Source organism: Chionomys nivalis, chromosome 23 (genome assembly GCF_950005125.1).
Source record: "Chionomys nivalis chromosome 23, mChiNiv1.1, whole genome shotgun sequence".
Taxonomy (NCBI): domain Eukaryota; kingdom Metazoa; phylum Chordata; class Mammalia; order Rodentia; family Cricetidae; genus Chionomys; species Chionomys nivalis.
In genome coordinates this window covers 39,155,484-39,181,951 of record NC_080108.1, presented here as the reverse complement: position 1 = coordinate 39,181,951, position 26,468 = coordinate 39,155,484, and the positions used below count along the sequence as shown (strand labels likewise).

The window sequence follows — 26,468 nt, the reverse complement described above, 5'->3', positions numbered from 1 at the left end:
GCCCTCCTCATGCTGCCTAGCCTTCCCTAGTTTTCTCGTGCCTCAGCTTTATGCTCTACTGACTAGTAAAGTTGTTTACCGACTGTCTCTTCCAACCAGTCTGGCTACCTGAGGGTCTGGAATTTGGTCAGCGATGTTCACTTCTGTGTTTCCTTTACCAGATAGATCCCTGCCTGGCATGAGGTTGAATGAATATCTGTTCGTAGAGTAGTCATAGAGGCACACATGTACATGCATACATGTGTGCACACACATGAATGAACATGTGTATGCACACACACACACATACACACGTCTCTATACCCTGGGGGAGGGAGGCCGAGTCTTGGAGCAGTAGGCAGCCAGGACCTGCTCAGTGACCATATCTTCGCATCCCAGCCTCCTATGCACTGCAGTCCTGCAGCGTGATCACAGGGGAGCTCTTTGCCCCCTGCTCTCCATATCTGAGCCCGATACCCTACTTCGAGCAGTGCCGCAGGGATGCTTGCCGCTGTGGGCAGCCCTGCCTGTGTGCCACGCTGGCCCACTATGCCCACCTGTGTCAGCGCCATGGGCTCCTGATTGACTTCCGTGCCCATCTGCCAGCCTGTGGTGAGTACCCCACCCCGTACATCCACAGAAGTCTAGGTTCCAGACACAGGTGTCCCTTACCCCCTATCAGCACTAACGCAATATTCTGTCTCCTCCAGCCTGACTTCCTTCCATAGTCCACTTCTCTTGCTGCCACCACAGTCTCTAGACTTGACCTCAGAACACCTTGCTCAGTGTTTCTTCTCCAATCCATGCCCAGTCCATGTCCAAGCCCTGTCGGTCTGGCTGAGTCCAAGTTAGCCCACTTCTCACCTCCTCTTCTGCCATCCCCGTAGGCAGAGCCACCTTCTCACTGCAGAAGAATGGGTTCTCTGTACTGACTCTCAGGCTGGCTTGAGGTCCCATTAGTGTGTGACCCTCCACTGTTCTCTGGGTCTTAGTCCTTACTGCTCTGAGCTCCATAGAGCCTGGCTCCCTGTGAGCTTTTGCAAAGATAGAGAGAAAAATGAATCATGCCGGGAGCCAGGGGCTCTGAATTCTACTCCAGCCCGGCAGGCAGCATGTTGTGCAGCCCTGCACAAAGCCCCTCCACTCTGAATCAGTGTCCACAGAGGTGCTTGGGCAGGGCCAGAGGTTCCCAACTCCAGTTGTGCATAGAGGCACAAGGATCTTTTAAAAAATGCTCACACCTTGTCCACATCCGTGTCAGTGAAAACATCACTCTGGTGAGGGTTGCAGACATATGCAGCGTTGAGAAACTCATGTTGAGCGGCTTTGATGAGCAGCCTGGGGTGGGAACAACTGATCTTGGCCGTTCAGTTCCAGTGGATTGTTGCTCTTGTTTCCAGCCTTGGTGCTGTGGTAGGTTCCCAGCTAGTGGGATGGTGGCCTCATGAGGAGATGGCAGGCCTGAGGCTTGGGACAAAGATCTGAAGAAGCTTCTGGAGAGAGTATATGATTGTCACAGTGAAGGGTGTAAGCCTGTGTGTGTTCACATACCTGTGAGGAGCGTGTGTGTGTGTGTGTGTTGCCTGCTTTTCCAGGCTGAGTGTAATAGATGCTGTTTGACATTTCAGTACAATGAGAGGCATCTTTGAACCTGAACTCCTGTGTGACCAGGGTGGGGGCAAATATCTTACCCTCTGATTCTCAGTTTTTCTTGTCAAGATGCTAAATCTACCCCATACGGTTGTGGGAAGAAGAAAGATCAAACTTAGTCTCTCTCCCACTAGCACTGTCCTGTGAGGCCACTAAGGAGTACAGCCCGTGTGTGGCCCCGTGTGCACAAACTTGCCAGGACCTGGCCAGCCCTGATGTCTGTAGGGCTAACAGTGGTGGGAACTTCAGCAGGGATGAGTGTGTGGAGGGTTGCACTTGCCCACCAGACACGTATCTGGACATACAAGCTGACCTCTGTGTCCCCAGGTGAGTGGCTAGCCTGGTGCCTGGGTGCCCTGAGGAGTGAGACTGGGGTCTGCTCTGGACAACTGAGCTGAGCTTCTCCTACCCCTACTTCCCGTCACCCTCTCCTGGGCCCTGTTGGCAGAGGTGAATCGATGTTCTCAGGCTTCTCTCTCCTTCCTGTAAACCAGATTAAACCAGAGCACAGCACCTCACTCTCCTCTACTATCCTCTTCCATGAACATCTGCGTACTCTTATCATGTTCTGGAAATTTCTAGGCTCTGAGTATCCAATAGTGAACAAGACCTAGCTCCCCAAGTCCACAATGCAAGCTGGAAAGACAGATCCCCCCAAAACAGGCACTTAGGGGGTTGGGGTGGTAAAAAGAGCAGTAAAGCCACACGGAGGGAGGGTCAGGAGTCCTGGGCTGTCACATACAGGTGAGATAGAGGTGGGGAGGTCCTTGGTGGAAACAGCATCTAAGCACCCCCTCCACACTCTGTACAGGAAGGCAGGAGGAAGCCTGAGGTGAGAAGCAGCCTGTAGCCTTGCTGGAGGAAGCTAACACAGTGGGGCTGGAGGCAGAGGGGGAAGAGTGGTTGATGGTGATTCCGCAGGATCCCAGGTTGACTGACAAAGGCTCCTGGAGTCTCGACCTCAGTTTCTCTGTCGGTGGAGTGCTCTATTAATTGCTTGGAGGTTTTCTAGTAATGAGGGGAAGGAGTCACCCCTTTTAGGTGGCACAGAGGGCTCACTCAGACTTATCACACTGCAGAATCCTCCTTAGGTCTCAGCTGAGTGCCCACTAACCCTTAATAAAAAGCCTCTGTAAACTACATGAGAAAGACAAAGAGCAATTGGAGAATATTCTGGGGTCCCTTCCATGGGTACCCCCAAACCCTGGCCTGTTCTGTTCCAAGACCAGCAATGTTGGAATCAGCTGTGGGAGTTGTGTGATAAGAACATACACCCTGTGACCTCAAAGACAGTAACATCCTTACACCCCAGGATCCCAGAGAGGAACCCAGGAGACAGTGCCTGGGAGGGCCTGGCCTGAGTCTCAGGCCAAGCGTTCAAAGAGACACTGACCAGCCAGGACAGGCGCTGGGCCAGCAGGGCTCTGACGCCACCCAGAACAATGACTGGGGCTGGGAGGTGGAGCTCTGAGAAGATCACCTCTCTGATCTTGGCTCTGAGTTAGATTATCTTCGGGAGGGACAGTGATTACATACGCTCATATGCCCCCCAACCTGGCACTGAGTCCTGCCTCTGACCTCAGCACCAGGAGGGCTCCTGGTCCTCTGGAAGTGTGTCTCACGCCAGGAACCGCAGTCACCTCTCTCCACATCCTCACGCCTGACGCTGCCTGTTGGTGGGCCTCTGCCCTGGCTGGCTCCATCCCTGCTCCTGAGCCTGCTCTATTCCTTCCTGATTTCTGTAGGAACCAATGTTCTTGCCACTTTCAAGGAGTGGACTATCCCCCTGGGGACAGCGACATCCCTTCCTTAGGGCACTGGTGAGCTTCCTGGGTATCGGTTGCATGAGAAGTGGCACCCTCCCTCTCACTCTGCGTGGGGTGGTGGTGGGGACCAGGGGTAGTAAGTAGGGAATGTCTGTCTGAAGCCCATAGGGCAAAGGGCAATAACATGTGCTAGGTGGGCCCTGAATGACTGATAGGTCTGATATAATCCCCCCAACTTTCTGCAGCCACTGCAGAGATGGAGTCATGAGCTGTGACAGCCAAGTCCCAGGTAAGCAGGGATGAAAGGGGGAGCTTTGGGTGGGTGGGGGCTCCAGTTGGTGGGAGGTGGCTGTGGAGAAGAGAGTGAAGAACTGGGGTACTGTCGGGAAGGGGCAGGCTGCTCTAGCTTGGATGTTGGTGTTTCTGCACTCTTGGCAAAGGTCCCACCCTGAAGCTCCATCCTGGCCTCAAACTTCTGGAGAGCATGTGGGGATCTGAGTTCCTGCTTGTCTTTGTTGGTTCTGGATTTTCCTGGTCTGAGCTGCTGAGTATCTTCTGAGACTGGTTCTGCCCAAACCACTGGGCACAGGGTCCAGTACTGCCTGGACTTTGAACCTCTCCACAGCACAGAGACAGGACAGGGGTGGAGCAGGGGTGGAGCAGTGGCGGGCAGCTGGGGTGCCTGGAGGTGGGCAGAGCATGAAGGTTGGAGCGTTCTCAGCAGAGGAGCCATTGGGAAGAGGACAGGGGTTGGCACCAGGGGAGCAATAATGAACACTTGGCTGGTGGTTACGAGCAGGCCTTGAGGTTGGGTCAGCTGTGGTCATCTCCTCACCTGCCCTTGCAGCTGTGCAGCCCTGGGTGACATGCCTCGCCTCTCTGAACCTTCATCTCGTCCTTCACAGATAATCCGGAATTCTCCATCCTACCCTCACTTCCTGTACCTTCCTGGGAGTGTCTTTACTTTGGTCCCTTCTGGCTTGGGACTTCTGCCTCTTAGAGATCTGGCTCTTGCTTTCTCTGCTCTGCTCTGCTTTATCCTGGCCTTGAAACTTAACTGCCTTTTATTGGATTCCTAAAACAACCACTCACACAAAGTGCCACTGTGCATGGCAGACTCCTCTGACCACGAGGATGAGGGGGTTATGTTGGAGAAGCAAGATGAAGGGAGTTGGCTCTCTTCAAAGATCTCTGGCCACCCTTGTAGACTGTTTGGCTTCCATCTTTGGGTCCTTCTCCTGGTCCTGGGGTCCTTCCTTTCAGTTCCCACTGCCTTAAGACAGCAGAATGGCTTTCACAATATCGTGTGAGAAGGCAGGTGGTGACACCTGCACAGCCCTTGCCATAGACGAGTGTGCAGGGAGCGTGTGGCAGCCGCCAGGACAGAGGTCCTGTATAATAATGGGTTCTGCAGAGGGCTATCCCGCACTGGGGCAGCACCTAAATACCTGGTCCCTTTGATGTGGGAACCCACATTGTGCCCAGAAGCTGCCAACTCCTGCAGTCACCCACACGGCACCACCCTCAGCCCAGGCCAATGGTCTGCAGCATCTACTGCTTTCCTTCTAGCGGCTGTCTGTCCAGCAGGCCAGATCTTCGTGAACTGCAGCGACCTGCACCCAGACCCTGAGCTCAGCAGGGAGAGGACCTGTGAACAGCAGCTGTTGAACCTGAGCATGGCAGCACATGGGCCCTGCCTGTCGGGCTGTGCCTGTCCCCAGGGGTATGGATCTACATCACTGCAAACTCTGTCTGCACAGTGACAGATCAAGGACTTCAGGGAGGGGAGGGCAAGGAAGACTTCTCACAGCCTGGGAAGGAGAGGCAGTGTGGCTGTGGTGTCTGTGAGGAGCCCAGGATGGAGACAGTGTGGCTGTGGTGTCTGTGAGGAGCCCAGGATGGAGGAGGCAGTGTGGCTGTGGTGTCTGAGGAGCCCAGGATGGAGGAGGCAGTGTGGCTGTGGTGTCTGTGAGGAGCCCAGGATGGAGGCAGTGTGGCTGTGGTGTCTGTGAGGAGCCGAGGATGGAGACAGTATGGCTGTGGTGTCTGTGAGGAGCCCAGGATGGAGGAGGCAGTGTGGCTGTGGTGTCTGAGGAGCCCAGGATGGAGACAGTGTGGCTGTGGTGTCTGAGGAGCCCAGGATGGAGGAGGCAGTGTGGCTGTGGTGTCTGTGAGGAGCCCAGGATGGAGGCAGTGTGGCTGTGGTGTCTGAGGAACCCAGGATGGAGGCAGTGTGGCTGTGGTGTCTGTGAGGAGCCCAGGATGGAGGCAGTGTGGCTGTGGTGTCTGTGAGGAGCCGAGGATGGAGACAGTGTGGCTGTGGTGTCTGTGAGGAGCCCAGAATGGAGGAGGAAGTGTGGCTGTGGTGTCTGTGAGGAGCCCAGGATGGAGGAGGTACAAGTAAACCCATGTCAGCTCTCAGCCTCCGTCCCCATCAGAGCCTTTGGGTAAAGAAAGGTGCCCCTGGAATAGCCAGTGTCATTCTCAGGTGTGGGTCATAGCGAGCCCTGTGAACCACTCCATCCCGTGACTTGACAGCACAGGCTTGTCGCTTCAGTCTGTGTTGAGATTAGTGATCCCCTGGGGGGCCTGGCTCTGGTCTGACAACCAAAGGGAATGAAACGAAGGTCAGAGCTTCTGGGTGGATGAGCCATCCCATTGGAGCTTTACAGTGTGCAGGACACTGGTGTTACCCTTCAGTCTCAAAGCAGGGAGGCTCGTACTCTTACTCCGCAGAAGAAAACAGCCCAGGCCAGGGGGTGACTAGGTTGCTGAAGGAGTCGGACTCAGACCAAGTCTCCTTCATTGGAAGCTCTGCTCCTCGTCCAGAGTGGCAGGGCTCACGGTGTGGGGTATGGCCTGCTCCTTCCCTAGGATTCATTTGCCTGCATAGGATCCTTGCCTCACCTACAGCCATCCAGACCTCACCTGGAAGTGTGTCAGAAGGTCTCTCGGAATACCGTCCTTTGTGCCCAAGCCTGGCTCTCAGTCTGAGGTCAGGAATGGCTAGGTCTCTGCACTCAGGAGCGGAGTCTTCCATGTCCACAGTGTGATGACACAGAGATGCTGGGAAAGAGGCCTGGACTGGATCCTGGCTCAGGATTATTTGAGGGTATATAGGAGACTATGTGGGGAAGTCACCTGTATCCCACAGCGCTCACCAAAGGGAAATTATGACAAAGGAGACAGCTCTACCATCCTGAAAAGTTCTCTTGATGGGCAAGGGCTCCCAAAGATACTCTGGTTCCACCATAACCAACCATCTCTAGAACTCACTACACTCCCCAGTCTCCTTGTCTGTCCAAGTCCATCTAAGAATCTACAGTTGGGCATTGCCTCAAAGGACCCTGGGGACATCACAATGGGTGGCGATGTCCGTATCTGTCCTAGTTTGCTTCCTGTTGCTGTGAAAAACCACTCTGATCAAAAGTAACTTTGGAGAGGAAAGCCTTTATTTGGACTGTACTTCCAGGTCACAGTCATCGCTGAGAGACCCAGGTCACAGTCATCGCTGAGAGACCCAGGTCACAGTCATCACTGAGAGACCCAGGTCACAGTCATCACTGAGAGACCCAGGTCACAGTCACTGAGACCCAGGTCACAGTCATCACTGAGAGACCCAGGTCACAGTCATCACTGAGAGACCCAGGTCACAGTCATCACTGAGAGACCCAGGTCACAGTCATCACTGAGAGACCCAGGTCACAGTCATCACTGAGAGACCCAGGTCACAGTCACTGAGACCCAGGTCACAGTCATCACTGAGAGACCCAGGTCACAGTCACTGAGACCCAGGTCACAGTCATCACTGAGAGACCCAAGTCACAGTCATCGCTGAGAGACCCAGGTCACAGTCATCACTGAGAGACCCAGGTCACAGTCACTGAGACCCAGGTCACAGTCATCACTGATAGACCCAGGTCACAGTCATCACTCACAGCCAGGTCACAGTCATCACTGAGAGACCCAGGTCACAGTCACTGAGACCCAGGTCACAGTCATCACTGAGAGAAGTCAGGACAAGGACTGAGCGGGGACTGGAGCAGAAGTCATGGAGGAGTGCTGCTTACTGGCTTGCTCTCTGGCTCATGCAGAGCTAGCATTCTTATATGCCCAGCTCTACCTGCCTAGGGATGGTGCTGCCCACAGTGGGCTGGGCCTTCCTAGATCATCGCAGATCTAGAAGGAGTGCTCTTCTGATCACTTGCTTGCTGTGTCCCTCCAGCCTGCTCAGACATGGGGATGCATGCTTCCCCCCAGAGGAGTGTCCGTGTACCTGGAAGGGGAAGGAGTATTTCCCTGGGGACCAGGTAGTATCTGCCTGCCACACTTGGTAAGTCCCCAGAACTGGCTTCATTTTTTTTTCTTTTGCTGGAAATGGTATGATTTTCTCTTCATCTTGTTTATATTCATGATCACTATTGTACACACAAGTATATGTGTGTGAAATAATTCTGAGAATATTTGTGACTATTTGATGAATGATCAGACGGGTCTGTGAATATACATACTTGTATGTTTGCAAACATGAGAACATGTTTGCATATTTAGATGAACATATGTATGAATGGGTATGAACAAAGGCGTGTGAGTGAACATATATGGACATACATAAAAAGGCAAGTGCCATAGATCTAAATAAATTCGTTAATATAGCAGTTAGGAATTTATAAATGTATATTGTGTTTATATATATATTTACATGCATATGCATCTGTTTAGCACATTTATGTACCAAGTTAGTGACGTGCATTAAATATATATATTTGCATTTACTTGAATGGATAAGTGTGCGAATATGTGATTTGTATTTGTCTGTGAATGCAGAAATGCTCATATTCAGAATGAATGTGTATGTGGGTGTATTTTCACACTGTTCATTCAGGTAATGTTAACACACATTTACAGAAGTGTGCACCTGGATTGGATTGTTTTCAGTGGAGACAGACTGGGCAGGAGCCTAGCAGAGACTCCCAGAGAGTCATCCAGCCAGCGGCAGCTGGCTCCTAGCTTCTGTCTTATGTGTGGTGGAAATGCTGCATTTTCAGCCGCAAGGATGAGTATTACATGTCCCCTGGTGGCAGTAGCATGGCTACAGTCAAGGCTGAGCATCCAGATTGTTTTCATACACACCAGGGTGTGTGTGTGTGACCACCAGGACCCGGGCTGTCTGACTCAGGAAGTCCCAGAGTAGACTGTCAGGGCCCAGAGCCCCATGCAGCTGTGCCCAGGTATTGGGGTTCATGACTGTTGGCCAGAGCTGATATTGAATCTCATTGGCTTGAACTTGTCAGGGAGTGAAGTCTTCAGATCTTTTGATTCTGCATTTAAAGTACACTTCAAATCTGACCGCCTCCTCATCTCCCGACCGCTGTGGCTCTGCACTGAGCACCTGTCCTCTTGTCTCTAACCCACTGCCATCGCCTCCCGGGTGGAACCATCCCCTCCTCGGTCTTTCTGGGGCTTCCTGTCATTCCTAGGAAAAAGTCACACCCTCACTGGTGTTCTTGGACCTGTACCACTCAACTCCACTGCCCTGCGAACATCTCTACCCTCTTATCCTTGGGCTGTCCATCTCCACTGTTACCACCTGAATGTTCTTCAAGATCATCATAGACCGCACTCTCTTCCCACAATGCTCTTCTTCCAAATGTTCTGGGCTCCCTGAAGTCTCTGCTTCCACGTCTCTGATAACCTTGATTAAAATGTGACACATTTCTAAACACACCTGTTTCCCTCCCTCCGTGCCCCACCCCCTGTACTGCCCACCTGCTTAAACAGACAGGGTCTATCCTTCCTCTCTGGGAAACAAGTTCCACTAAGCCAGTTTCCCTTCTGCTCTGTTCACCGATGTTTCTCAGACTCTTGGGAGAATGCCTGAGACGCGTCCATCACCAGCCTGTTGAATAGGAGCTGCTATGTTGGCTGAGTTCCTTCTTCAGGAGCACATCATGAGCATGCAGCGGGCAAAAGCTTTTGGGGGCATTCCAGCATGGGATAAAGTGTACTCTATGAGGCGTCTCTGTGTGTGTTTCAGTGTGTGCCAGCGGGGTTCGTTCCAGTGCACCCTGCACCCCTGTGCCTCCACCTGCACGGTGTATGGGGACCGACACTACCGTACATTTGACGGTCTTCCGTTTGACTTCGTAGGAGCATGCAAAGTGCACCTGATCAAGGTGAGTTCCTGGGCGCTACCCAGCTGCCTCCACAGGCACCCAGAATAGCCAGGGAGCAAGACCTGTCAGAGGGGTGCATGATCTGAACACCAGGATGCTGCATAATTGGGTGGGTGGGGCGAGCTAAACCCTGAAGTGCAGCTTCCAGAGACGACTTCCACACACAGGTCAGGGTGCAGGAAACCGCTCCACTCGGCATCACAGCCTTGCGCCGCTAGTCCCAGCGGGGTTTTGTTTGTTTGTTTTCGTTTTTGCTCCTGTGGTAGAAGGAGCTCATGCCTTTCAAGTTTCAGTAGCAATGGTGCCCGGTGGTCTACAGATCATCTTTATGGATTCTCTCACTTAATTTTTACAGCAGTGGACGGATTGTGTTAGCTGTCCCCGCGTGACAGGTGTGACACCATGGGCCTGGGGAAGCTAGGGAACTTGCTCGAGGTATCACAGCTAGACGGCCCAGAACCAGCAAATAGGACTAGACAAGTGGTAGCCGGCAGGAGTCATGCGTTAAAAGTCTTCGTCCATACAGAGGAAGAGTAACGGGGATGTGGGCGGCACAGTGAAGGCAAGCGTTCCCTAGAGGAAGACGGGTACCAGCAGGATGTGGGGCAGTGCCAGTATTCCCGGGCACATTGATTTTCTTAGCCCATCATCTCATCGTCTGAGTATCGGCAATAACCACAATGACAGGGCAGGCAAGCACTGTGTATTTATTGATTTCTGTGGTCAGGGCTTGCATGTGCTGGGTGAAACGGGACCTTCACGGGGTCTTGTCTCTGGACAAGCACTGCGCTGGAGTCTTTCGTGTCATTTCAGGGACTCCACAAGATACAACCACGGCACTTGTGCCATTCCGTTTCAGGCTCTTATTTGTGGTCTGTTTATTTTGAGATGAAGGTCTTGCCATGTTGTCCAAGATGAATTCAGACCCTCAGGTTTGATTGTCTCTACCACAATCTCTGGAGCAGAGAGAATACAGATGGGAGCCGTAGGGGGTGACCATATCTCAAAACTAATAGAGTTGCACCACACACACACACACACACACACACACACACGTACACTCTGTTTAGTTTACATGAATGAGAGTAAATAAGACTCTGCAGTTTTTTTTTTTTCATTCTGTAGCTTGTGTTGGGTATTATCACACACTGTCAGTGCATGCTAGCTGGCTGGAACATTCTACACAGAGAGTACTGTGCCACACAGGAATAGGTGAGCTTTAGCTGGTTGCAGTGCTTCAATGCCACAGCAGGCATGCGTGTGACTGTATCTCTTAGGTCCTAGGAGTGGAATTGCTGCCTGCAAAATGACGTGTGTTTAAAGCGCTGTTCAATACGGGCAAGCTTCCCGCACGTAATGCTCACACTGTCTGTAAGCCGGTGTCCCTCTCCATCCCGGTCACATCCATTCCCTCACTCATTCATCCCTTTGGGGATGGTCACCTCTGCTAATCATGGCTCTAGGACGCTCACTGTAAATGATTCTGAGCGCCAGAGAACTGAAGGAAGCTGCCCAAAGCCAAACAGCGGACAAGAAGGAGATTCGGGATGGGGAGAATCCTCAGCCAGTAAAGTTCTCGTTTTGCAAGACCGCACATAAGAGCTGGGCTGCACTTGTAGTTCAAGTGCTGAGGAGGCAGAGACAGGCATACTCCTGGGGTCCCTGGCCCAGCCTAGCCACCTTGGTGAGTTCCAAACCAGTGAGAGGTCTTGTTTTACTGTAAAGGTGAACAGAGTCCAACAATGACACCCAGGGTTGTCACCCAGTCCCCACATTGCCTGTGCATAGCTGCCTGTGTTGCCGCCACCTCACACACAAACACATGCTACCTTCACTCCAATGCCCACTAAAGAAATGGTTGGGAAAGCCCTTCAGAGTCCACACCCCTTCTCCTCTGTGTTCTTCACCAGATGTGTCCTTCCCCTGGTTTTTCCTCCCCTCAGAGTACCTCAGAGCTCGGCTTCTCCGTGGTGGTGGAGGATGTGAACTGCTACAGCTCTGGCGTCATCTGCAGGAAGTCCATTTCCATCAGTGTGGGCGGCTCACTCGTCATCTTTGACGATGACTCGGGGGATCCTGTAAGGCCCTGTACTGGGGAAGGTTGTAGAGACAGTGCACAGATTGGTGGTGAGGAGTCAGGAGAGGGTTGGGATCCATTGTGCCGTGGAGGCAGAAGCTCTGGCTGGATTCTTTATAAAGGGAAGCAGAGGGCAGGATCGCGGTGGAAGGAGGAAGGCGTGTCGGTGAGGTGCTGGGGTTGGCAATGATTCGTGACTCCGTCTGGTTGAGTTGGTGTTGAGGGACACTCAGGTTCAGGACTGACTTGTTCTGTCTCTCTAGAGTCCCGAGAGCTTCCTGGATGAGAAGCAGGCTGTCCACATCTGGAGAGCAGGCTTCTTCACACTGGTGCATTTCCCAGGGGAGCACGTCACCCTCCTCTGGGATCAGAGAACCACTGTTCATGTCCAGGCTGGCCCTCAGTGGCAGGTAGTCATGAGACCTGAGCACCATCACCTCCGCCATTGTCCAGGGCTGGGGAGATGTCCCTCTCTGAGGGCTGAGAGGATCACAGTGCTGTCCTGTCCACTGCTGTCTTCATCTGTCATCTTTCTCTGACCTTGTCCTGCCTCTCTTTAAGCCATCCTCACCACAGTTGCTTCTGGATCAACTTGGTACCGCAGTTCAGCCTTGTTATTCTGGCAGCTAACATCGTGCCCTCCCTCCTCTCAGGGTCAGTTGGTGGGCCTTTGTGGGAACTTTGACCTGAAAACCGTCAATGAGATGAGGACCCCAGAGAACCTAGAGTTAACGAACCCCCAGGAGTTTGGCAGCAGTTGGGCTGCGGTGGAGGTAAGGCCTTCCAGTTGCCCGGTACCCCTGACTCTCTTAGATGAGCCGTGTGCATCCTGGGCCCATGCCAGGGGAGAAAACATGGGTTTGAGGCTCCTCCTGGGAAAGCCCTCTGCCTCCGACTGCCTAAGATTCTGTCCCTGCCCCACAAGGCAGACAGCCCATGCTGACCTTGGTCAAACGTGACTTAGTAATGTTTGGAGAATTGGAGTTCCTATCCTAGACAAGGTGGTCACCTAGTGAGGAAGGTAGGCTTGTTGAACCGTGCCAGGCTTGTCCACCCTCCCCACCATCACCATCTCTGGCACTAGTTAGGGCACAGAGAAGAGACTCCTGTAGACTGAGACAACCCTCAGCAAATGCTTTGTGGAGAAGGTGAGACGGAGGGTGGAATTTGGTAGACAGGCTGTGTTTGGAGGGAGACCGTGAGCAGAAGCATAGGGACATTCCTGAAGGTTGCTGCCAAGCTGTGACCTGTTGGGGACAGCAGTGGACTGAGAGCAGCAGACTTGGCTTCTTGTCTTGGCTTTTCTGGATGAACTAAATCTTCTGTTGGAGAGAGGGCTCTGTGCCAGGGGAGGGCCCATAGCAGCTCTCATCAGTCCCAAGAAGCTGCCTGCAAAGTGTCACTGAGAAATACCCAAGGACTGCTGTGATTGATTGGTTATGTCTGCCTTGGGTGCAGCAATGGTGACATGACTGTTTCATGTATTGCTTGTCTACCCTGAGTGGAACTTTGTTCTTTGCGGAAGGATAGATGGAGAGGGCAGGCAGAGCAGATGGGCATGGCACCCACATGTTAGAAAAACTGGATGGGTGAAATGGGTGACTGGTTTTGTATTTGTGAACCACCTCCCCACCAGCCAATATTTCTGTATTGCTTATAACTCCAGGCATGCTGGGGAGGCAGTGCATAAAAATATCATCCTGGGGAAGTAGGGCCATCTCTGGGGAAATCTGTGTTAACCACCCTTCGCTGTGCAATGGTAGTGTTCAATCCACACCACTACACAAAGCACGTCTTACCTCAATTCCTGGTGGTTGCGAATCAGAACATGAGGCTAGGTTTTCTTCTCTGTGTCCCACAGGCTGCAGACAAGGTGACGTCCAGGGCATGTGGGTGGCTGTGGGTCATGTCCACTCCTGGACCTGTAGGCCTGACAACTTTAGCTCTCGGTAGCTATTGGTCAGAGAACACCCTCAGCTCTTAGAGACCCCTCACTTCCTGTCATGTGGAGTTCCCAACATAGCTGTCTGCTGCTTTACAGCCAGTGAGGGTCAGACTCCAGTGAGGTGGGCTCTGGGACCTAGTCTGATGACTCTCACCATGGTGTGTCCACAGAACCTTTGGTGTTCTGTTTGTTGGAAGCAGGTTGGAGCCTGTTCCTACTCTCCAGGGGAGGTGATTGAACAAGGATGCGGATGCCTACAGGGCAGTCTCAGGGCACTCAGAGAGTGGACTCCCTGTGGGTACAGGAACTGGAGGGATAGGACATCTCTCCTCTTGGTGCCATAGGTGCAGCTCTCCCTTTATCTTGCAGTGCCCAGATAGTCCTGACCCCAGGGACACGTGTGCCCTGAATCCTCTCCGAGAACCATTTGCCAGGAAGGAGTGTGGCATTCTGCTCAGTGAGGTGTTTGAGACATGCCACCCCGTGGTAAGTGCCTCCCTGTGTTAAGGGGTGCTCTTTGGCCCCTTCTAAGTCCCTCCTACCTTCCAAGGACCCTTTCTTCTCAAAGACTCCCTTTGAAGAGGGAGACCCATCTCTTCTCCATCATTCCCCTGCCTCTGCTCTGCTCAGATGATCCTTCCCCGGGTCCCTGACACCTAGAGTCAGACAGCCAAGCCTCTGTGCTCTCTGCGAGTCCAGCTGGGCCTGGCTTTCCCTGCTCAGGAGGGCGTTCTGTTGCAGAGTGCACACTGAGCTGCTGCACCCCTGACTTTCCCCTGCTCTCCATGGAGATGACAGGTCGGGGCTCTGCTCCACAGGGCTCCTCTGGGTCTTCGGAGACCATTGAGGCCTAACCTTTGTGTCTCCAGCCTGGCTGGGCAGCTCGCACATCCTGTCTGGGCTTTAGCAGTTCCCCAGTCCCCTGAGTCCAACTTTCTGGGTTCAGGACAAGCTTCTCAGAGTGGGTATCTGCCTGTGCTTTCTGAGCTGCCTGCCCCGCTGCATAGCCCTCATCCCGTGCAGACAGCTCATCCTACCTGTAAGCATCTTCATGCTGTGCTGCCACCGAAGAAATGCAGACTTGACATTCAGAATCCTCCGACCTTCCCTAGGTTGACGTCACTTGGTTTTACTCAAACTGCCTGACAGACACATGTGGCTGCAGCCGGGGTGGTGACTGTGAGTGCTTCTGTGCCAGCGTGTCTGCCTACGCCCACCAGTGCTGCCAGCATGGGGTGGTCATTGATTGGCGGACCCCCCGCCTCTGTCGTGAGTGTTCCAGACTACACCCCATGACTGTATATCCCTGTGTTGGAGTTGGTGAGCTTGTGGCAAGAGAGGAGAGAGTTGTGTGAGCCATGCTCAAGGTCTCTCAGGAGAATAGGGTAGCTGGAGCTCATCTTTGAAGAGTTGGTCCTTAACCTCATTGCTAAAAGAGTCCCAAGCCCTGGGATTCAAAACCAGGCTGGCTTTTGCATGCTGTGTGACTCTAAACAAACTGCCCAACTCCTCTGAGCCTCAGTTTTTATCCCCTGAAAAATGGGAATAGCCAGGCCCTTACTGGCTTTCTGTAAGCTCAAACAAGATAACAAACATAAAAACCTTTGGCCAGCTGAGCTGTGGAGAGAGGTCCTGTTTACTCAAAACAGTGTGGGCCTATGGATGCTGCTGATAGAGACCTCTGAGATGGAACTATTCTGAGCACACACATGTACATGTGCACCCCCACACACGCACACACGCACACACACTTATATACATACTGTAAACAGAAGTTTCTGTCCCACCCGGTCCTGAAGCTGTTTAGTCCCAAAGAAACACACAGAGGCTTATATTAATTATAAATTGTTTGGTCTATGAGCTCAGGCTTATTACTAACTAGCTCTTATAACTTAAATTAACCCATAATTCTTATCTCTGTTTAGCCATATGGCTTGGTACCTTTTCTCCGTGAGGAATTCTCATCTTGCTTCCCCATAATCTGGCTGGTGGCTGTGTGTCTGCCTTTCTTCTTCCCAAAATTCTCCTACTCTGGTTGCTCTGACTATACTTCTTGCCTGGTTACTGGCCAATCAGTGTTCTATTAAACTAATAAGAGTGACAAATATTTGTAGTGTAGTAGGACATTATCTTACAGCATTTCAAAATAAAATCTCTGAATCTAATCTCCTTTGTTTAGCTTTATTCCCTGACTATTGTCCATAACAACTTGTAATAAATACACTAAACAAAGATAAGCATCAATAATCCATCCTTTGGGGAGTGTGGCATAGTTTTTAAAGCTACTTCTTGCTGTTTGGTAGTGCTGGTAATCTTAGAAAGAAAATTTTCAAAATTTTCTTACCAAAGAAAATTTAGGATTATGTTCAAATACCGACTGGAGTATTCTTTGAGGCTTGATCATCTCAGCCAGCAGTCTTGAGGCTGTTCTGGATGCAGAACCCAGAGGAAACTGCAGCAGAGGTGCTCTGAGATGTTGGGTTGTCTGTGACATCCACTTCCATTGGAGATTTCTCAGGGGGTCTTCCTTGATCAAACTTTATTTTTCTTAACCCAGAATGAATCCACAGCCTCTCATTACCTGTGAAAACAAAAGCAAAACCTCTTCTCTAAAGTAATGTATCTTTTGACTTCAATTTTGAACTCAAGGCATTTTCAAAATATATAGGTTGGATTAATCCAGCAGCATTTATAATCAGATGTCTTTTAGCAGCTCTTGCTCCTTCCTCTGCAGTCAAACAATTCAAAGACAATACAATAACATGCAGTATCCAGACTTCCTATGTATTTTCCATCTTTAGGTGGCTTTTTTTTTTACTCTATTTCCTTTATTTTTATTTTTAAGTTTTGGTTTTTTGAGACAGGGTTTCTCTGTGTGTCTTTGACTGTCCTGTATTTCACTCTGTAGACCAGGTTGTCCTTGAACTCACAGAGATATCCTCCTGCCTCTGCCTCCCAAGTGCTGGAATTAAAGACGTGTGCCACCATGCCCAGCTACTCTATTTCCTTTTTTTTTTTTTGAAGGACTTTCTCTATTATTTTTTTTCTCTCCCAAGCCTAGGTGTCTTTTAAACACACTGTAAAACATTTAGAGGTTCCCTCCCCCCGTTTGAATATATCATCTTCTGACCATATGAGTCTTTAATCTGCTAAAGTATGTCTAGAATTAAAGCTGCAACTTTGGTGGTTGGCTCCACCCCATTCCTTAGCTTTTTGAGAGTCTAGCTTCATGGCAGAGGTGCTGGTGGGAGCCACATTTATTGTCACAACTGTGGAGTTTCTAGGTCCATGCCACCACCAAGAAGCATACCATTGGCTGCTCATGAACACCATTTAAGTGTTTGGTAGCAGAGCCTCTTAAAAGAGCTGTGAGATTTTTGCGGCTAAAGCTGAGTCGAGAAGCCTCTCTTAAAGAAGCCATGCCTCTTCTCACTACCAATAAACAGAGCCTACTGGAGAAAAGATGGTTACCAAGAAGCTGCACTTGACTCTGTTCTTGTCTGTCTAGAATGCCCCCCTCTTTTTTTTTTTAAAGCCTTCTCAGGCTTTATGTGAAAATTCTTGTCAAATGTTTGGGTGCCATTTGTTGACAGAAGTTTCTGTCCTGCCTGGTCCTGCTTCTGTTTAGTCCCAAAGAAACACACAGAGGCTTATATTAATTATCAGTTGTTTGGCCTATTAGCTCAGGATTATTACTAACTAGCTCTTACAACTTAAACTAACCCATAATCCTTATCTATGTTTAGCCATGTGGCTTGATACCTTTTCTCAGTGAAGCATTCTCATCTTGCTTCCTCTTTGTCTGGCTGGTGGCTGCATCTCTGCCTTTTCTCTTCCCAGAATTCTCCTAGTCTGCTTCCCCCACTATACTTTCTGCCTAGTTACTGGCCAATCAGTGTTTTATTAAACTAATATGAATGGCAAATCTTTACAGTGTACAAGAACATTATCCTACAGCAACATATACTATTGTGAGTATAAATGTATAGCATGAAACATACAAAATAAGTAAAAGGTAAAATAAAATGCATAGAAGATTAAATTAATTTCCTAAAATCTAAGGTCATTTCCTTTAGATTTCAATATCCCCCGGTCAGGTTTTCCTGACCTCGTGTTGGGGTCAGTGATGAGTGCCCAGACTCAACAAGGGAGGATAATCTGTTTCAGACACCAGTTCCGCCAACTGGGGCCTGGATGCATCCCCTCTCGACAGCACAGGAGCAAAGCTAAGTTCTCACCTCACATGCTGGGAACAAGTGACACACGCTTACAGTGCTGGCTTGGTGCTGTGCAACACTGTTAACAGACACAGGGGTGCTGGCACATCCCCAGCTCCTAGAGCTCCAGGCTGAGGACCTCAGGGAGAAGACAGAGGCACACCCTCCCCTCTCTGGACTTCTTCCTTTTCCCCTGCCTGTTCCCCCACCCCCAGATCCTTCAGCATAGGTGCTGGGTCCCTCTCCTTGCTTCCGTAACTGCCTTTCAGGCAGAAGAGGACACACATATTTATAGAGGACCTATCATGACATGCTACATGCGTGTTGTCTCATGTGATAATCAGGACTAAGGTAAAGCAGTTGAGGCACTTTTCCAGGGTTGTGATGCTTACAGGGACCCCAGAAAACTCAGGGGTCCAGCATAATAACATTTTAGTGTAGGATCTTAAAAACTAAAACTCACTGCAAAAACGATGCTGATGAACAAGTATCAAAGGTCGGTTTTATCAGTTCCCCCTGGGTCCAGGGTCCATGGTGGCTCCGTGGGACCCTGTTTCTGCTTATTTTAATGTTTAGATATTGCGTTTATTATGAACTTTTTATATTGATTTGGATATGTCATATTAAAGTAGAATTAGCTAATGACCTAAATAAAGCAGTGACCATTTGTCCAGAGATTAATAAGGCTTTCAGTGAGTATCAGAATGCACAGAGGGACTGCATGGGCCCGACTGGGCTGTTTATGGGATGATGAGGCAAGAAGGAGTTTTAAAGGCAAAGTGAGAAATATTACACAAGATGTTTTATAATCAATAATCCTGGGCCAGTGAGAGGGCTCAGCAGGTAAAGGTGCTTGCTGCCAAGCCTGATGACCCAAGTTCATCCCCAGGACCCACGTGGTGCAACTTGACACCCTCAAGTTGTTCGCTGACCTCCACAGGCACGCCACATCACCAGCATCCTCCCAATAAACAAGTAGCTTAAAGAAAAAGTCTTTGGCTAACACATTAAAATGAATGGTGTTAAGACCAATGGCAAGTCCTACCAGTCCGAGGTTGGACAGGTGGGTGCACCTGGAATAAAGGCTGGGGTAAAGTCCCTGCAAAAGTGTTTCGTGCATCCGTGCGTAGCTGTTGGGCTGGCTGGCCAACAAGCCCCAGAGATCCATTTGCCTCTGCGTCTCCAGCTCTGGGCTGAACTTGATCCTCATGCTAGTAAGGCAAGCGCTTTACCAACTGAGTCACCTCCCCAAACCCCCTCATAATTTTACACTCCATGTCCTCAAATGAGGAAAACAAGTGCGTGCCCATAGGCTCATGACAAGCCAGCTCCTCACTCTGTCTTTGTTTTTTGAGAGGGAGTATCTCTATGTAGTCCTGGCTGTTATATAGAATTCCCTCAAATTCACAGAGACCTGTCTGTCTCTGCCCCCCAAGTGCTGGGATTAAAGGTGTGTGCCACCACACCTGACTTCATCTCCTGATGCTTAATGTCCTTGCAAGAGGGCAAAAGCGAATGTGTTTGTTTATTGTGGGTCTCGGGTGTGCTAGGAACTGATGACACTCTTCATACCATCCGTGTGTGTGAAGCCTTTATCCCAGGGGCACCCAGATGGTTCTTCACAGTTTTGTTCTTGGCTGATTGATCTGGTAAGGTCCGCACAGCTCACCCCTAGTGAACTGAAATCAGTAAGGGAGACGCGAGGGAACAGATGCAGATCATCCACTAGAGGGCGCAATGGGTCCGTGCTTTTGGGGCTCCTTACTGCCCAAAAGAACTTCAGTGGCGCCAGACACTGCATAGAAGGTTGTGGAGAACCTGGGATCCCGGAGGCCCTTCATCCCATTCTGTCCAAGGCTGAGGAACTTCTGGTTCATGGTTGCATTCCTTCTTTGGGGCTCTTCTGCAAAATATCCAATCAGATCTTCTACACTTTGGTTCTATTTATTGTATTTGAGACAGGATCTCTAGTTCAGGCTTATTTCAAACTCCCTGTATAGCCAAGGATGATCTGATACTTCTGCCCTTCCCTCCCGAGTGCTGGGATTAGAGGTGCACACCACCACACCATATAATACAATGCTGGAGAACCACTGGATCCAGGACCTTGTACATGCTAGGCAAGCTCTCTACTGACTGGGCTACGTCTTTAATCCTACACCTTCATATTCTGTTCTTGACCTTTGTGGTCACACAAAACATACTCTTCCATCTAACATTCATTCGTTCATTCATTCATTCATTCGTTTGTTTATTTGTTTGTTCATTTATTCATTCATTCATCTCATCGCTGAGTGCTACTCCAAGCCAGGCTTTGAGCCTTGTGCTGCGTGTGAGGGAGGACCACTATATTTCCTCCTCTTAAGACCTATAGATCTGTGGGTGGTGATAGCGCATGCCTTTAATTCCAGTGCTCAGGAGGTAAAGGCAAGTGGATCTCTGAGTTCAAGGCCAGCCTGGTCTACAGAGTGAGTTCCAGCACAGCCAGGGCTATGCAGAGAAACCCTGTCTCAAAAACCAAAACAAGACAAATAAATAAAAAGACATTGGGATCCAAGTCTATCCCTCAATCTTGGAGTTTTGGAAGTAGGGCCAGGTCCAGTCCTTGATGAGGGGGGAGCCTGGGTCCGGGTGCCCTGCTCATGGGAAATCTCTCTTCTTTCTTCTTTAGCGTATGACTGTGATTTCTTCAACAAAGGTAAGCCAAATTTCCTCCAAGAGGAGCCTGACTGAGGCACCTCTAACTTAGTGCTGACTTCCTGAGGTGCTGCTGGCCCCGGAATAGCTGAGCCGCGGTGCTGATTTGGGACTGTGCTGGGGAGTCTCAGGGAGGTCAGGACTTTGTCCACAGCTGTCCCTGCAGCTCCGCGTGAGGCCCAGGACGGAGTCTCATCAGGCCTTTTGCATTCAGGGCAGCTTCACCAGGCAGCAGAAGGCCACTGGTATCAGTGTGCCCACCCCATAGGGTTTCTAATTGGTCCCAATAAGCCCATCGAGTGTCACCAGGGTTCTCTAAAGACCCGACTTGTCAAAACCAAGTGCAGGCTGCTTTCCCTGAGGAACGTTGCTGGAAACCTAGATGGGATCTTCAAATCCAAAGAGTTCATGGAACCAAGAGATGCACCCGCATCTAGATTACTAATGAAATGAAAATACAAGTCACTGCTAAGGACCAGGGGGATTAGTATCCACTATTAGAGCCATTTGATCTGCTTGATCACAGGCTGAATGGGCTGTGGAGAGATGGCCGCCGGAATAGTTCTCAGCATCCAGCTTCATCTGCTTGGGTCTTCAGTGCCCTTTGACACCTGAGCTCTAGGTCTCCTCCCAGCGATACCTTGTAGGAGTTGGCCCATGTAGATATGGGCACAGACTTTCGAGCATATTTCGATGCTGATTTGGGTTTGAGAAGCATCTTCCCAGCCAGGCTATTAAATGGAATAAAAAAAGTACTGTGGAGAAAGCTTCTTGTAGACATAGGGAGAAGGCAGTTAGAGGCAGAGGCATCTGGAAGAGTCCAGAGTGAACAAGACCCTGAGCCAGGCCATGTGAGGAGAGGAAGGAGGGAGAAGAGGAGAGCCAGGAGCCAAGAGCTCAGGGGGCAGAGGCCAGAAAGTAAAAGGATAAAAAAGCACTGGCATACCCAAAATGCCTGGATATACATAGGAAAGAGCAGCTGGGGGAAAGGAAGCCCAGCCCCTGGGCTGGAGAAGTTTAGAGTAGGGGATGGGGTATGCCAGCCAGGAGGACCCTGTAACACAGCGGTTCTCAACGTTCCTATCAGCGTGACCCTTAATACAGTTTCTCAGCCGGGTGGTCGGTGGCGCACTCCTTTAATCCCAGCACTCGGGAGGCAGAGGCAGGTGGATCTCTGTGAGTTGGAGGCCAGCCTGGTCTACAAGAGCTAGTTCCAGGACAGGCTCCAAAGCACCAGAGAAACCCTGTCTCAAAAAAACAAAAAAGAAAAAGAAAACAAAAAATACAGTTCCTCACGTTGTATTGACCCCAACCATAAAATTATTTTTGTTGGCACTTCATAACTGTAATTTTGCTATCATGAATTGTAATGTAAGCATCTGATATGTAGATAGACTTACATGACCCCTGTGAAGGTTGACCCTCCCCCCCCAGGAGTCACAAAAAAAAGGTTGAGAACTGCTGCTATAACAGGTAGGAATAAGGGATGCTGGGAGAACCTGGCACCAGCATCAGCTTTGATGTAGCAATAGGCATCCCAGTTAGCCATTTGTCCCAGGTTTAAGACCTCACAGCCATGGCCTAGAGAAAGGAAATGAAAGATAAGACTCGGGATCTGTGAGGAGGACTAGATAGGTCAGGCTGCCACACAGCAGCTCAGAGAGATGCTCCTGCCTAGTGGTCGGTCTAAGGGCAGCTGATGGCCCCAGAAAGGAATGACTCGGGAGAACTGCATTCCCTGGGGCAGAAAGGTCCCTGTGACATCAGGCAAGACATTTAAGCAGCATTTCTGAGCAGTTCTCCCCGTCTGCAGCATTTTGGGTGTTAGTAACTGTCAAAGGACAAGCTGCTTCTAGCGTCTCCACCCACTCACCCACTCACCCAATTCCTTGCTTAGCTTTATCTCCCAGCATTTTCTGTGGTCCAGGCCTCATGGGGTGCTGGGAAAGAGGACCTTTACGGAGGTGCAAGGTAACATCCCAGCACCACGTGTGTGCTCTGCACCCACATTTGTTGAAACTGGCCCCTGCTCTGCGTATTCACACCGTAGAAACCAGTGCATGCGGCACACTTCTTTTGGCTTCTTCTTGAGTGCTGGTTGCTGACCACTTCCCAGCACACTAGGCTGTCTGCTTTCGACTGAAGGACACAGATGGGAACCCCCGTGCAGAGCCACACCACAGAGCTGGGAGAGCACGTAGGAGAGTGTGGCAGGAGAGGCTGCGGGGAGAACTTCCCTAAGGAGGTGACATTTGAGCTGGTCTCCAGGGACTGAGTAGGTGTCTTCAAGGCACAAAAGGAGGAGAATTTCTCTGAGAGAAGGGACAGCATGGTGGAGGTGAGCTAGGACAGCCATATGGCTCTTTCAATAAAGCAGGGAGGCTCAGTGTGACAGGAGCCCTTGAGGGGTGGGGAACAAAGCACAGGCCCAGTTTGGAAGAGCCCTGAATTAAAGCTGTGTGCTTGAGAGTCTATCCTAGGGACGAGGTGAGCCACTGGGAGAGTGGCCAGGAAAGTGACCCAGACAGCTATGGGACACACCAGAGGCAAGAAGATCATTTTTAAAGTTGTTGCAATTGTCTGTGACATCCATGTCCCCTCCACTGTATGCCCTCCCAAGCACAAATGGGACATGTGCATGAAATAAACAGACACAAACTGAGCTCTGGGGTCCTGGCTGTCATCCCTCAGGACTGGGTGGGGGTCCCTGATGAAGCAACGTCTCTCATGGAAATGGCTCATGCTTACAGGGTAACTGCCATGGGTTCCCTATGCAATGGCCTAATCACAGAGGGAGGGTCCATCTTTTTCAGGGGCTGCTAGCCTGGGGTTCCTGACCCATCATACCTACTAAAGTTTCTGTGGTCACCAAGAGTCCCTTTCTAACCCCTTGCCTCTTCTGTACTTCTGATGGGTGGGACAGGTGGGTTGGGTGCTGGGGCTTCTGACAGGGGCTCTTCTCTCCAGCGCTAGGAAAGGGTCCCTACCAGCTGTCCAGTGTGGCGACTGACGGCGCTCTTGTGGCCACAAAGGCAGTAGACAGTGACATAGCCCTCGTGAGGGCAGAGGATCTGGCGCCAGGAGACATTTCAAGCTTCCTGCTGACAGCTGCTCTATACAAGGCCAAGGCCCATGGTAAGGCCCACCCTCTGGCTCCAGTCCAGCCCTTTCAGGAAAGGTTGTCCTGGAAAATGGGGGAGGACGGGATGCTGAAGCCTGAAGCCACCCACAGGGCTCCAGCCCCACGCTCTGCTCCTAGTTCTGACTAGTTTCTTGACTTCTGTGAGCCCACACCGCCTAGGACAGGACCCACACAGAACTTTGTCCCCTGCTCTTGCTTCAGAGAATCCCAGAGGCAGCAACTCCCCTCCTTTTGTGTTCTTCTCTCATCATTTCTCCAGCCTCCCCACTCTTTCCTTTCTCCCCTTCCCTCCCCTCCTTCTTCTCTCCTCCATTCTTCTTGTCTCCCCTCACTGAGCCTTGAGCACAGGGCAAGCCCAGGAACCAGAAACATCGAGAGACTCAGTGCCTGCCCAGCAGGCGCTCCAGCCCCATGGCACGTGATAGCTAAGGGAGTGTTTCAGAGTTCGCTGTGGGTCTGCAATGGTGGAGCTAGCTTAGGGTGGGAGTCTGCAATGGCGGAGCTAGCTTAGTGCTTCAGAGTTCGCTGTGGGGTCTGCAATGGTGGAGCTAGCTTAGGGTGGGAGTCTGCAATGGCGGAGCTAGCTTAGTGCTTCAGAGTTCGCTGTGGGGTCTGCAATGGTAGAGCTAGCTTAGTGCTTCAGAGTTCACTGTTGGGTCTGCAATGGGGGAACTAGCTTAGGGTCGGAGTCTACAGTGGCGGAGCTAGCTTAGTGCTTCAGAGTTCGCTGTGGGGTCAGCAATGGGGGAGCTAGCTTAGGGTCTTGAGGGATGGAAATTCATGGTGGCAGGAAGAAAGGAAGAGTGTTGGACATTGTGAGGAAACTAAGCCTGCTGAATCACAGACCCAGTTGTCCCCACCTCAGTGGACTGTCGTCCTGAAAGGACTGCTCCTATCTGTGTGGTACCCGGCATAGCAGGCAATGAGACAGGCCTGGTTTTCCGGTGGAAAGGTGCTGTGGGACAATGGTCTGTACCCTGTCACTTGTGTTTTAAATAAACGCTGATTGGCCAGTAGCCAGACAGACAGGAAGTATAGGCGAGGTGACAACCAGGCAGGAAGTAGAGGTGGGGCAATGAGAATTCTGGGAAAAGGGAAGTTTCAGTCTGCAGTCATCACTCAGACAGAGAGAGGAAGCAGACACAGAGGAAGCAAGATGTGGCTGCCTCGCTGAAAAAGGTACCAAGCCACGTGGCTAACACAGACAAGAATTATGGGTTAATACAAGTTATAAGAGTTAAGAAGAAGCCTGAGATATGAGGCCAATCAGTTTATAATTAATGTAGACCCCTGTTTGATTTCTTCGGGACTTAATGAGTGCAGGAACCAGGCAGCACAGAAACTTCAGTCAACACAGAGAAGGGAGGCAGGACAGGAGAGAACAGTTGTGGACTTCTGTAACCTCCCACCTTTATCCCAAGAGATGAGTGACCAGAGGGTGGTCGGTGGACAGGGAGGAAGGTCAAAGAAGCATTGACAGGAGAATAGGGTCCAGCTCATTCTCAGGGAGCTGTGGTCCCCAACCACTGGCCACGTGCTCGTGTGCTGTATCCCCACATCTGGTTCTATCTGAACACTGACCTAACTCCCATGCTCGTGGGCTGCATCCCCACATCTGGCTCTGTCTGAACACTGACCTAACTCCTGTGCTCGTGGGCTGTATCCCCACATCTGGCTCTGTCTGTACACTGACCTAACTCCCTTGCTCGTGTGCTGCATCCCCACATCTGGCTCTGTCTGAACACTGACCTAACTCCCGTGGCTCTGCAGATCCTGATGCTGTGTCCCTGGAAGCAGCCAACAGACCCAACTTCTTCCTGCACACCCTAGCCAATGGGTCTGTAAGGATGGCAAAGTGGCGTGGAAATGAAGCCTTTCACCAGCAGGCCTCCTTCTCCATGCACCGGGGGACATGGCAGGCTGGCCTGGTGGCTCTGGAGTCCCTGGCAAAGCCTGGCTCCTTCCTCCACTCATCAGGCCTTGAGCTGGCTCTGAGGCCATACGAGCACACAGAGGCATTTCGTGGTGGTGCACTCTTCCGCCTTCTGGGTAAGTGTCTGCCCCACCATTGTTCTTAAGTCTGGGGTTTCTGCCTCACTGAGCTGCTTTTCCTGCCTGGTCCCCTTTTCCTTTCCACATGTCCCCAAGGAACAGAATCCTCATCCTTTTGGAAAGGGAGGATGCCCCCTGGGGTTACCCCTGGAATGGGAGGTGGTCTGATGTTCATATTGGCAGATCAGTGAGTGGTGACGGAGTGTGGATTGAGACCCAGCCAACTTCCTGGGTCTCACCTCCTGCTACAGCCAATTGTGTAGTGTAAAATTGCATGGCTTGTGTAGATGTGAGGAAGTGAGCCTAGTGGGGGATCACGTGACGCCTGGTTCCAGTTTCTTGTCTTAGAACATGCGCTGGCACCAGAAGTTTAAAGTACACCCATGGGGACACCAGCTGAGATGCCAGCAGGCCCTCAGCATCATGAATGCCACCTCCTCTGCCTGGCTCCTGAGTCTTTCTCTGCCTGTGGTCACTTGTCCTCACTACAGGGCAGGGAAGGCGTGGGCTGAGCTGGGGGAATCCTGGGCTCTGGTGTTCCGTCTCTCACTGTCTTTCTAGATGCCAAGCCCTTAGGGGCTGCCTACCCCATCTGCGAGTGGCACTATGACGCCTGTGCCAGTCCCTGCTTCCAAACATGCCGGGACCCACGGGCAGCCAGCTGCCAGGATGTGCCCAGGTAAGGCCAGGGGCAGTGGGCAGGAGTCAATGCCTAGGAAACAGTCTAAGCACACTGAGCCTGTGTGTAGAGATGCGTGTGAGGGTGT

At 51.1% G+C, this 26,468-nt stretch overlaps 1 protein-coding gene across 1 annotated transcript in view; it reads left to right on the top strand.

The window, feature by feature from the left end:
- Otog (otogelin) overlaps nucleotides 1-26,468 on the top strand; it is a 70,590-nt gene that overhangs the window by 19,579 nt on the left and 24,543 nt on the right. The window contains exons 19-34 of the mRNA XM_057756337.1: nucleotides 379-591; nucleotides 1,764-1,956; nucleotides 3,375-3,449; nucleotides 3,641-3,684; nucleotides 4,965-5,118; nucleotides 7,621-7,728; nucleotides 9,433-9,571; nucleotides 11,515-11,649; nucleotides 11,912-12,058; nucleotides 12,302-12,421; nucleotides 13,963-14,079; nucleotides 14,706-14,862; nucleotides 20,482-20,508; nucleotides 23,475-23,642; nucleotides 25,420-25,698; nucleotides 26,263-26,380. Coding sequence (XP_057612320.1) covers nucleotides 379-591; nucleotides 1,764-1,956; nucleotides 3,375-3,449; nucleotides 3,641-3,684; nucleotides 4,965-5,118; nucleotides 7,621-7,728; nucleotides 9,433-9,571; nucleotides 11,515-11,649; nucleotides 11,912-12,058; nucleotides 12,302-12,421; nucleotides 13,963-14,079; nucleotides 14,706-14,862; nucleotides 20,482-20,508; nucleotides 23,475-23,642; nucleotides 25,420-25,698; nucleotides 26,263-26,380 — 2,194 coding nt within the window. The remainder of the gene's footprint in view (nucleotides 1-378; nucleotides 592-1,763; nucleotides 1,957-3,374; nucleotides 3,450-3,640; nucleotides 3,685-4,964; nucleotides 5,119-7,620; nucleotides 7,729-9,432; nucleotides 9,572-11,514; nucleotides 11,650-11,911; nucleotides 12,059-12,301; nucleotides 12,422-13,962; nucleotides 14,080-14,705; nucleotides 14,863-20,481; nucleotides 20,509-23,474; nucleotides 23,643-25,419; nucleotides 25,699-26,262; nucleotides 26,381-26,468) is intronic.